The following is a 12,486-nucleotide window of genomic DNA, read 5'->3' on the forward strand; positions in this document are numbered from 1 at the left end:
ATGCCCCGTACACACACTATGAATTTCCGCCGACCGGTCGTCCGTCTTTTGTCCAGAGTGCGTGTCCGTTGGTTGAAATGTGCTCTAGACTGCACACGAATTTTCCCGTATGACAGAATTCTACTTCAGAAGTGATGTCATGTGTTGGATTGCTTTCTATGTGTTCTTTCATCTCTGAGCATGCCTAGTCTTGCTCATAAGATTTTTCCCCGTCGAAATCTGTACTAATGAGACGAAAATCGGACGTGTGTTGACGGAGGACAAAAATTTTAATCCCTGCACATCAGGATTTTGTCAGCTGAAAAGTCGGAGTCGGCTGTCGAAAGCACCATACTAACAATCCGAAAATCGGCAGATCGGTCGTCGGACGAAATTTCCCTTCCGAATTTCTTATCGCGTGTACGGGGCTTAAAGGTCTGCTTTATTGAAAGCCCACCTCCACAGTCAAGTAATTTGCAAAGGTATTTTAAAAATTAAAAAAAAAAAGAAAAGTTACCTTGGCCCCCAGTTTCTGAAGCACAGAAGATGTCACCATGCCTCATTCATATCTCCTGGAACAGCTGGACAATTAAAGTCCTTTGAGAATGTGCCCCTGCAATGGGCTGAAGTTCATTCTCACAAGATTTTGATTCCTCAGCTATCTCGGGCAGCAGCAGGTAGACATAATGACATCATCTACACCTCATCTAATGCTGAGGCCATTTTTTTTTTTTTTTCTCATAGCAACAGTAACATTTCTACATCGCCTTTGTCGGAAATTTGACTAAATAAGTGGACCTTGCTATTTTAAATATAAGCTTTGCTTTAAATGTAGCGGAGAAATCAGGTCCCCTGCTCTTCCAGACAGAAATGTGGTGTGGGGCAGAGCTGTGTAAGCAGTACAAGCTGGGCAGAATTGCAAATCATTTAAAGGTAAACCAGCTCCTTTAAACAGCAGACAAAATAAGTATTGAACACTTTACCATTTTTCTAGGTTAATATATTTCTAAAGGTGCTATTGACATGAAATGTTCACCACATTTTGGTAACAACCCATGAAATCCATACATACAAAGAAACCAAAACAAAGAAGCTCAGAAATTATGTTATGTGTAATAAAATGGATGGACACAGGGAAAAAGTATTGAATACATGAAGACATGGAGGTGCAAAAGGTGGTTTCAAAGAAAGAAAACATATCTAGAATGACCCAGCCAATCACCTGACTTGAACCTGCTAGAAAATCTATGGAAATAACTAAAGATCAGAGTTCATAGAAGAGGCCCACAGAACTTTCAAGATTTGAAGATTGTTTGGGCCAAAATCACACCTGAGCAATGCATGTGACTAGTTTCTCCATACAGGAGGCATCTTGAAGCTGTCATTACCAACAAAGGATTTTGCACGAAGTATTAAATCTCACTTAGGGTGTTCAGTACTTTTTCTCTGTGTCATTCCATTTTATTACATATAACCCAATTTCTGAACTTGTTTTTTTTTTGTATGTATGAATTGCATGGGTTGTTACCAACATGTGGTGAAAAATTCATGTCCATAGCACGTTCAGAAATACTGTATATTTACCTAGAAACATGGTGACGTATTCAATATTTATTTTACCTGCTGTATGTGTTTCATCTGTTTATTTAGCTCTCTGGAGGTCAGCTTTAAAATGCAAACTCTGATGGGCTGTTATAGATAAACATTCCACAGCTGAATATGGTTATCAATCAGAGTGGCTGCAACATTTGACCAGTGGAACAATAGAAAAATGTCAGTGTTCAGTTTGCTCGTATAGTTTAAGAATGAAGTAGCAGTACTGGGTCTAACATCAATAAGTAATTAAATGGATGGGTTTATTTTGAATTGTAGAGTTTGTGACTGCCAATGTTATTGAATACCTTCCTAAAAGAGCATCTCCTGAGTGTGTCTTCCCGGTGGGAGAGAGACGTAGGAGCATTTGAAGAGGAACAGCGGGAGGAGGCACTTCAGGCGGTGCAGCAGTGTTATTCGAATGTTGCTCGACGCATTTCGTAACCTTATATCCTACATAGAATGCACTACACACCTACTAGACTACACCATATGGTAAGAAAGGAAACCCCCTACCTGTACAAGATGTCACAGGAACCATGGAGATCTAATACATCTCATGTGGAGATGCGCAAAACGACATATCTACTAGAGGGGAGTCATCCGTACCCTAAATGGGGCATATGGGGTTCAGTTGTCTGAGGATCTTAAGCTGTGCCTGTTGGGTATCTTGGGTGATGTTCCTGTGACAAACATTACTAAGCCCGGAAACTAATATTGAGACACTGGATATCCTCTCACCCCCCCACAGTCAAGGAATGGGTGGCCCAAACGGGAGATACCTTAAGATTGGAGAGATACATCGTTCAACACATGGGTAACTCAAGTAAATTTGATAAATGATGGACCCCATGGCAGGCCGTGCCAGGCTTGGCCCCAGAGACCTGATACAACAAATGTATACATTGATTGTCTGGATTAAGACTTGTTGGTTTGGTTGGCAACACGGGTAAACTTAGCACTGGCATTTTGTAATTAAATTTATTGTAACCTTGAGATATATGTGACTTGATCGTACATCTGCTCTGGACTCTGTAATGTTTGTGCACAATGTTCAATAAAGTTATTTGATATAAAAAAAAAAATATTATACCAGCCTATTTTATCTCCAGCTCTCATCATTCCCATTTTTGAGACATTGTTGTCCTGCATGGAGCTTTACATACCCATCTGTCTTTACCATACTATAACAAAAATAGACTCCCAGCATAGACAGTGGGACCCTTTCAGTGCAGCCTTAGCAGGTAGGTGGAGCTGGGAACTCTGGTGCAGAGAATTCATTACTGGAGATAATGAAGTAAAACTGGTGGCTTCAACTCTTTTAATGTTCAACCAAAACTGAAATCTTTTTTGTGGACTAAGCCTTTAATTTCAATTTACAAAAACATACTGTGTGAACAGACACTATTTCGTTTGGTCATTCCTGCTCTTTTTCACTGGAGTCCAAAGTCAGAGGGCTGCCTGGGGATAGCTGAGAAAATTCATATTGATCATATGGAGACTGGATGAAGGTTGTTCCTGTGAAAATCATTGGGAAAATATTTTCAGAATGAACAGGAAAAAAACATGCCTCTTGTTAACACTCTTATATACAGTTAGGAACACAGTTGGAGGTGTGAAGAATGATAAAATAAAGTTTACTTCAGACAAAGTACATTACAAAACCCCAAAAATCTGCTGATAGCTACTATGTGCTGCTGCACATAGGCAATTTCTACTTTGCTATTAAAGGGGAAATCAAACCAGGGACATTGCTACGAGTATGGAAGACCTAGGACACCCTGGGGCATACAGAGGGAAGTTAAGCTGGCATGGATGGAAATTCAGCCAGTTCAGCAAGAACCAGAAACATTTTGATCCTTATATTGGCAGACTGTTTGTACCCAAGTTGATCCATCAGTCTCCTTTGGAACAACTAGCCTGTCTGAATTTTCTACATATGGTTGCTATAGCCGCTAGCAGTTACTATTGTATTCTGCCACCTGGGAAGGCTCCCTGTGGCCCCCGCTGGCAGAATACCATGGTGGAAAGAAATAAAATTGTATGATCTATGGCCTGCCTAACTCACGTGGTGCAGGAAATTGTGGGTGTGGCTAATCAGAGTAGTTTAAAGGGGTAATTGGTAAATAGAGTCTGTTCCTACACACTTTATACACTGCACACATCTGCCAGAGTCCTTGTACCGACGAAACATGTTTAAATGGCTATGCCACAAGTGACAGTCTCACAAGCACATAAACATTTCAGGACACAGATTCATTTAAAAAAAAGATTAAATATTTCATTACGTAGGCTTTATGCACACAGAATATAGGATAAGAGGTAACACAGTTTGATACTACCTTAAAAAAATATTTGATTTAAAATAAATCAAATATTTAGCAAATGTTAAAATACCTTGGTAGACCACGTGTAATTCACAGTAAGCTGTTTAAAGTAGGGTAGTCAGAACAGGGAACGTACAACCCTACGTACAGAATAAGGTCATAAGGAACATGGAACATACAACCCAGCATGCAGATTGAGGCAGTGTACAATAGAGAACATACACAATGAGATAGTAAAGTACAACACGACAAACAAAATGAGGTGCTTTGGGATATGGAAAATGCATTGCATAATACAGAAGGAGATGCTGTGGAATAGGGAATGTACAGCACAGTGTACAGAATTAGGAAGAGTGAACCAGGGAATGTACAGCACAGTGTACGGAATTAGGAAGAGTGAAACAGGCAATGTACAGCACAGTGCACAGAATTAGGAAGAGTGAAACAGGGAATGTACAGCACAGTGCACAGAATTAGGAAGAGTGAACCAGGGAATGCACAGCACAGTGTACAGAATTAGGAAGAGTGAACCAGGGAATGCACAGCACAGTGTACAGAATTAGGAAGAGTGAACCAGGGAATGCACAGCACAGTGCACAGAATTAGGAAGAGTGAACCCAGGAATGCACAGCACAGTGCACAGAATTAGGAAGAGTGAACCAGGGAATGTACAGCACAGTGTACAGAATTAGGAAGAGTGAACCAGGGAATGTACAGCACCGTGTACAGAATTAGGAAGGGTGAACCAGGGAATGTACAGCACAGTGTACAGAATTAGGAAGAGTGAAACAGGGAATGTACAGCACAGTGCACAGAATTAGGAAGAGTGGACCAGGGAATGCACAGCACAGTGTACAGAATTAGGAAGAGTGAAACAGGGAATGTACAGCACAGTGTACAGAATTAGGAAGAGTGAACCAGGGAATGTACAGCACAGTGTACAGAATTAGGAAGAGTGAACCAGGGAATGCACAGCACAGTGCACAGAATTAGGAAGAGTGAACCCAGGAATGCACAGCACAGTGCACAGAATTAGGAAGAGTGAACCAGGGAATGTACAGCACCGTGTACAGAATTAGGAAGGGTGAACCAGGGAATGTACAGCACAGTGTACAGAATTAGGAAGAGTGAAACAGGAATGCACAGCACAGAGAGGTGGTGTGGAATAGGAAACTTGCAGTGCAGCCTGTTAAATAAGGTGGTGTTGAACACAGGATTTATAATGCAGTGAACAGAATTACACGGTATGGACAAGGAAGCGTACAACACATTAACAGAATGACAGCAGTGTGGACTAGGGCATTAACAGTGCAGAAAAAAATAAAATAAAATGAGGAGCGGTAGAAAAAGGAACTTACAGCTCAGTCTACAGAATGGTGTGGAATAGGAAATATACAGTAAACAGAAGCAGGTGGTACAGCTTTACTGCAGACACCTTTTAAAATTAAGCACAGAACCATGTTTTTTTTTTTTTTTTTTTTTTAACAGGTATGTTTTGTTTACCAGCCATAGGCTAAGACCACAAATATGAAGGTCAGAAAATGTATTCTAATCGCACACGCTCCTTGACCAACAGGCAAAATAAGCTTAATGGCAGCCTCACGCATCATAAAATGCAGTGTGTTTTTGAGTGTGTGAAACCACATAGTGCTGCAGCCTCTTTGTTAAAAGGGGGGGGGGGGGGGACGGAATGGGACCTTTTCCCCATGTCTCCCACATGTACAGCAGCCCTTTTAAATGAATGGGTTGTTAAGCTCTGTGCAATCACAGCACACAGGACATACAAACATATGTGAGAAGCTAGGCTTATGGTGAAGATGCAGAAGGTTCTTGTTGGATTACTGCGCCACTTCCTTGAGGGTCCACAAGTAATGAATGTGCCACAGGGTTCAGAAGAAGTGACAGCACACTTTCTGAACTTAGAAGGAGTACTCTATCTGTTCATGCTTCTGTTTTAGCTGCCTGCTCTTTTTGGAACGCTTACAGCTGCTTTTTCTGCACTAGTGACACCCATAATTACAGCTTATATTGTTTAAAAAAAATAATAAAGAATGCCAGACCTTTAACAGTATGTTGTAAACCCTAAATGAATGACAAATATGCTCAAAACTGTAATGAATCAAACAATTTATTAGTGCCAACAGTAGAAAATGCCCATGTAACATATGGTAAAATTAGCACTTGTATTCCCCATCAGGAGAGCATATAAAAGGGTGACAAAATAGGAGCACAAGTTTGAGTTTTTTTTAATGAAAATGTTTTTAATGAAAACTGCAGATCTATAAATGATAAAAATTACTTTAACATGTTACGGTATATAAGAGACTGGATCTAATCTAATTTAGACCTGGTTCACACCTATGCATTTTTTTTAGTGCATTTTCAGTTTTGCAGAAACACACTACAGTCCATTTACCATGGTTTCCTATGGGTCACCTTCACATCTATGCATTTTATGGAAAGGGCCAGGGACTTTTTTCTGCTTTTTGGTTCAAACATGTGTATTAAAAAAGCAAAATGCACCTGGGGTATGAAAACTGCAGCCTGCGTAGGTGTGAACCAAACCTTAAAGCAGATCCTAACCCTAACTGGGTGACACTGTATCAAAAACAATATATCTTGGCTTTTTTTTTTTTTTTTAATATCTTTTGACCACCCTGTAAAAGAAGAAGGGAAATACACTTCCAGCAGACAGTGTCCTAAAACCTCACTGTATGGCAGATCTCTACTGGTATGCAACACTTCTAGGAGTGTCGTATACCTGGTCCCTGCCATGTGCTGCTGTTCCTCACATCAGTCCCTACGTCATTGCAGGAGACAGGACACAATGGTGATTTAGGGGTTAACAAGAACCTTAATACCCCAACATGATATTGTACCCGGAAGAGTGGGATCACTTTTCTGATCCCTAAATTTTTTCCTTAGGGAGCCTCAACTCTGCTCTCCAACATACCTGAACACTTCCTATCCTATAAATGAAACGTGGCACTGTCTGAACTGTTGTAAGCCTGACTTGAAATTCCAGTTGGTATACTGGTCAAGGTAAAGGTACTGGCAAAAGAATGAAGTATTAATTCTGGTATATTTTTAATTTTAAGGTATCTTCAAGTGTGCAGGAGACTGCCACAAGCAAAGCAACACTTGGGTTCTTCTTCTGAACACTGGTTGCCTCGCAACAAAAGTTGGTTGCATCCTGGGTGCTTAGAAATTGGAACAATAAGCAACACTCTGTACTGTAATAAATTGAATTGTGCCTGTTCCCCTGAGAACCAGGCTTAATCAAACTCCAGTTACAAATCTCATCCGGTGTACTAAAGTGCTTCACAGCAGACTACGGACTGTGTAAAAATATCCTACCAGGTACAAAACTATAGATTTCTCTGAGATACTAATCCAGAGAAGAGTGGGATCTCACACTGAAATGGCTTTAAATGGACTACATTACATGAATGTTATACACTGCCATAGTTCGAAGCGTTACTGAAATTCACTAACGTAACCATGTAAGTTTTATTGTGTCCTGCTATTTTTGGGACTCCTGTTTGTCTTTGAGGAAAAAAACAGATGTTCTCTATCACTGCATAAAGAAAAAGGCAGCTGGGTGCAAGATATCCATACACACAAGAGTTATCTGGAAGGAACCTTATACTGGCCAGTAAAAACCAAATCACCTTTCTCAGCCAGAAATAATCCCCAAAGACTTTCTGCTGGGGTTTGACATAGACATGGCAATACCCATTTTGGTTCTGAGCCCTGCAATATTCCATAGGTACATAGTTGGTAAGACATGGCAATACCTATTTTGGTTCTGAGCCCTGCAATATTCCATAGGTACATAGTTGGTAAGACATGGCAATACCTATTTTGGTTCTGAGCCCTGCAATATTCCATAGGTTCATAGTTGGTAAGACATGGCAATACCTATTTTGGTTCTGAGCCCTGCAATATTCCATAGGTACATAGTTGGTAAGACATGGCAATACCTATTTTGGTTCTGAGCCCTGCAATATTCCATAGGTACATAGTTGGTAAGACATGGCAATACCCATTTTGGTTCTGAGCCCTGCAATATTCCATAGGTACATAGTTGGTAAGACATGGCAATACCTATTTTGGTTCTGAGCCCTGCAATATTTCATAGGTACATAGTTGGTAAGACATGGCAATACCTATTTTGGTTCTGAGCCCTGCAATATTCCATAGGTACATAGTTGTGAAGGTTCATTTATGTCACTAACATTTTCAATATCCCTGTACAGTGTTTCACTAAGAAACACATTAAGATTTTTTTGAATTTATCTAAACTCCCTGCTGACACCACCAGATTATATGGTTATATAGTTTTCTCCTAGTGCTTGAGTCCCCATTAAAGGATTTGTATATTGCAATCATATCCCCACTTTCTCTATGTGTCTCTTCTCTAAGGGGAGAATACGTTTAATGTTTGACAGAAATTCCAAAACTAAGCGCTAAATCTCTTAGTATCACAGATGTATATTAGAAAAGAAGAGGCACCTGATGGTCCCAGGCTCCCAGCCACTGTGAAAGACACTCGGAGCAGTGAACATAGAGAACCAAGCCACCAGATAAACAGCGCTCAGGACTTCTGGGTGATAAGTCACCTGTTTAGAGTTTCATATTGGGATTAACTATAAGGTAATACCAAAACCACTGACACGGACAACGTGGTTAAATAAATGACTTTTTATACCAGTTAGTGGCTTAGGCATTACCATAAAGTTAAACCAGTATGGAACTCCAAATAGATGCATTATTACCCAGAGGTCCTGAGAACTGTTTATCTAGTGGTTAAGTTTAATATTTTCAATTATTCCTCATAACTTAGATCCTCTAGCCCCCTTTTAGCTTTGTTGCCCTTCTCTGGACTCTCTCCAGTTCAAGAACATACTCCCTGAGGATTAAGTGCCCAAAACAGGAGGGTAAACTCAACATGTGGCCCCACAAACTTCACAAATAAATTCAGGCAAATCTTTTTTAACAGGAGTACCCTGTATTAATCTTGCCATGAAGGTTATTTGAAAGTTCCATAATCTATTTAAAGAAACATGGCATGCAGATCAGCATAAAATATCAGACAGTTATCAATTGGTACAAAAGTAGTTACAGGAGTTAGACTGGTCTTCTACCGGACAGTACAGGACAACTTGACCCCGAATAAATGAAAGCGGGCAGAGCAACAAAAAAATTGTTATAAAAATTTGTAATGAGGGGGTAATGTCCTGCAACTTGAGGAGCAGTATGTCGAAGAAGTAACAAGGTAATTAAATGGGAAAAGATATTATGCTCAATTAAAAAGTGTTTAAAGGAGAAAAATGGCCAAAGCTTTTTGGCCATACTTCTCCGATGTATCACAGGAGTACAGTTCGTTCTGTACTCCTGTGATCTGTTTTCCACTGACATAACAGAGCTAGTCCAAGCTCTGAAACGATCCCGACCATATAGTTGGGATCCGCCCAGAAGCCTGGATCCGCAGCTGACCCGCAGAGAGACTGAGCCAGCACCTCCCACCTCCTCCACAGCTCACCACTCCAGTGAGTGCTGGAGGGGAGAGCAGAGAGGGGGGTGACTGACAGTCACAGCTCTCTGCTTAGAGCAGAGGGGGAGAACTGAGTGATCAACAGTATTTAATTGCTCAGTTCTCACTGCCACGGGGGGACAGATGCAGCATCAGATTAATGCTGCATCCACCTAGGTGAGTATAATTGTTTTTTTGTTTTTTTTTTATCCTGAACTATGTTAAGCATTACAAATTATAATATACCTGCCTTCTTCGCAATTCTAAAGGTGCTTAAGTGTTTGACTAAACCTCCAGGACAACTTATCGTCTCGGAGAGGAAAGGAAGGGCGACTGCGAAAACTGGTTTCTTTTTGGTGACAGTACTGTCACCAAACGCAGACCAACCAAGTGAATAGGGGCACACCTTACCCGCCCTGCAACTTAAACTGCAATGCACACAGCAGTGGCAGTTCGGCTTTATAGGGTTGAAACATGCAGCGAGGAGGTGACATAATTCTTCCTAGCCACCTGTCAAACATCTTTTGGAAAGCAATCCCCCACAGATCACTCTTCAGAGGGCGATGCAAGTGTAAATGAGGCCTAAGGCTTCGTTAAACATATCTTTAGCCTGATATTTCAACCCATTGAAAATGTTTCTTACCTCCAAATGCACAGGATGATTTACTTGTTCCAATTGCCTTCCATGTGTTGATGTACCTTTAAAAATATATATATATTATTCTGCTGTTTGGGAGAAAAAGCTAAATGTCCAGATACTATCTTCTGCACTGAGCACTGCTACAAATGTCAGCACAGTTCATTACTGATAGCAGCATGGAGTAAGAGGAGTTACGGGTGGACAGAGAGCATTAGGGTTAATTTTATCAACCCTACAATGCTCCTTTTCTATCTGACAAATTTAGGATGCACTTATTTTCACAAAGGTTCATGCTAAATTTAGCTGTCATGTTCACAAGAAACATAATTTTAGTGAAACTGTAAACAGTATTTTTGTTCCTACTGAGTACATATAGAATTCAACAATTCTTGTAATAACAGCACAAGAATACTGCCAAAAGAAAGCATAGTTTGTCACCAAGCTAAATAATTTCTTACTTTGATATGATAAAGTCATCACTATATAAATAGGCCTGTAGCAGAAATGTACTACTACTGGCATGAACGAGCCCACTAGGCACCACCATAAATAAAATATCACTTTTGTATTAACTGTCCCTTTAACTTGGAGAAGAAAAAATTTGATGAAAGAGCTGATGCTTCTTTTTTTTCCCTTTTTCTTTTTTCTGTAAGTGGAAATATTTTTTTTTTTTTTTTTTGTAAGTGGAAATCTGCATATAAACCACCAAAATCAATTACTATCATCAATAAGTAATAGTCGTACTTCCACCAGTGCATCTTCTCTGCTCTAGCTGGGAAAAAAGCACAGTGCAAAATCTCTCATAGTGCTGCAGTATATCACTGATTAATCAAGAAATAATGGTATTTTTGACTTACCGTAAAATCCATTTCTCTGATGTTCATTGACAGACACCGCTCCTGATAGTCATAACCATTGGGTTAAACTGCCCCCTACAGGAGTAGGACACTAGGCAGAAACTAACTCTGGCTAAACCCATGGGCAGCTCCAGGGGTTATACTCCCTCTCTCTGCTATAACCACTCAGTTTTGTTGCAAGCAGTGTCAGGAGAATTACAACTCTACAGAGGGGTGGGTGCTGTGTCTGTCAATGAACATCAGAGAGAAGGATTTTACGGTAAGACAAAAATCCAATTTTTCTCTTTCGTTCATTGACAGACACATCTCCTAAAATTCAAAACCATTGGGACGTCCCAAAGCAGTGTTAAACATGAGGGGTGGGAATAACAAAAAAATTACCAAGCCTAAACTTTAGCCAACCAGGTAACAGGAGCTCAACCAAACAACTGGACCCCACCTGAAAAAAACAACACACCCTCAAAGAGGATCAGGTCCTCTTAACAGCAGCCTGCAAAACCTTGCGGCCAAAAGAACCATCCGCAGATGCCAACACATCCACTTTATAAAACATTGTAAAAGTGTGCACCGACGACCAGGTGGCTGCCTTTGCAAACCTGCGTCACTGACGCCTGATGACAGAAGCACCCAGTGCCCTAGTAGTGTGTGCCTTGACAGGGAAAGGAGGAACCTGATCCCTGAGGGAATAAGCCTGAACCACCGTCTCTCTAATCTGGAAATGGTCGCAGAGGAAGTGGACAACCCTTTTGGAGGTGCATCCGTGAGCACAAAGAGAGAGTCTGACTCCCTAGCTGCCAGTTAATTGCCTGGATCACATCCAAAGGCATGCAAGGCAATTTCCTTGGGATGTTTATGCACAGGGAAGGCAACACAATGTCTTCATTCAAATAAAAATCAGAGACAATCCTTGGAAGGAACGACAGACACGGGGAAAGAACCACCTTAAAAAGGCCACCTTCTGGGACAGCATAAACAGGGGAAACTCTCAAAATATTTTCAAAGGGAGGCTTCTGTAGATCTGAAAGCACCATATTAAGATCCCATGGCGGCAACAGAGCCCGCACTGAAGGAACCAAATGTCGGACACCCTGAAGAAAGGTAAGCACCAAGGAGTGTGTGCCCAAAGGTCGCTGGAAGAAGACCGCCAAAGCCGACACCTGGCCCTTGATGGTACTCAAGGCCAATCTCTATTCGACCCCCCGTTGAAGGAAAGTCAAGATCTGAGCCACCGAGAAGGAGCAAGGAAGAAGCCCAAGAGACTCACCCACGCAATGTACGTCTTACACGTACGATGGTAGATCTTCCTAGAGGTAGATTTCCTAGCTTTCAACAGTGTAGAAATCTCCGACTCAGATAAACCCCTATCCTTCAGCACCTGGCGTATAGCAGCTAAGCCGTCAAAGCCAGCAACTGTAAAGCTGGATGGAAGATTGGTCCTTGGGAAAGCAGGGGAGCTGGCAAGGAATGTCGGGGACCAGCCGCACCAATCGGCATATCAAGCCCGGCTAGGCCAGTCCAGAGACACTAAGATTACCGGAATCCCTTCTGCCTCCA

The 12,486-nt window shown here is 41.2% G+C and overlaps 1 protein-coding gene across 1 annotated transcript in view; it reads right to left on the minus strand.

Moving 5' to 3' along the window:
* Positions 1-2,887: 2,887 nt before the first annotated feature.
* Positions 2,888-12,486, minus strand: part of LOC309548497 (protein MFI) — a 55,731-nt gene continuing 46,132 nt past the window's right edge. Inside the window, exons 8-9 of the mRNA XM_082248444.1 lie at positions 10,079-10,134; positions 2,888-3,090 (exon numbers count right to left, since the gene is read on the minus strand). Coding sequence (XP_082104570.1) covers positions 2,990-3,090; positions 10,079-10,134 — 157 coding nt within the window. The 3' untranslated portion in view covers positions 2,888-2,989. The remainder of the gene's footprint in view (positions 3,091-10,078; positions 10,135-12,486) is intronic.

Source organism: Pelophylax lessonae (genome assembly GCF_965119305.1).
Source record: "Pelophylax lessonae genome assembly, chromosome: 2".
NCBI classification, from domain to species: Eukaryota; Metazoa; Chordata; class Amphibia; order Anura; family Ranidae; genus Pelophylax; species Pelophylax lessonae.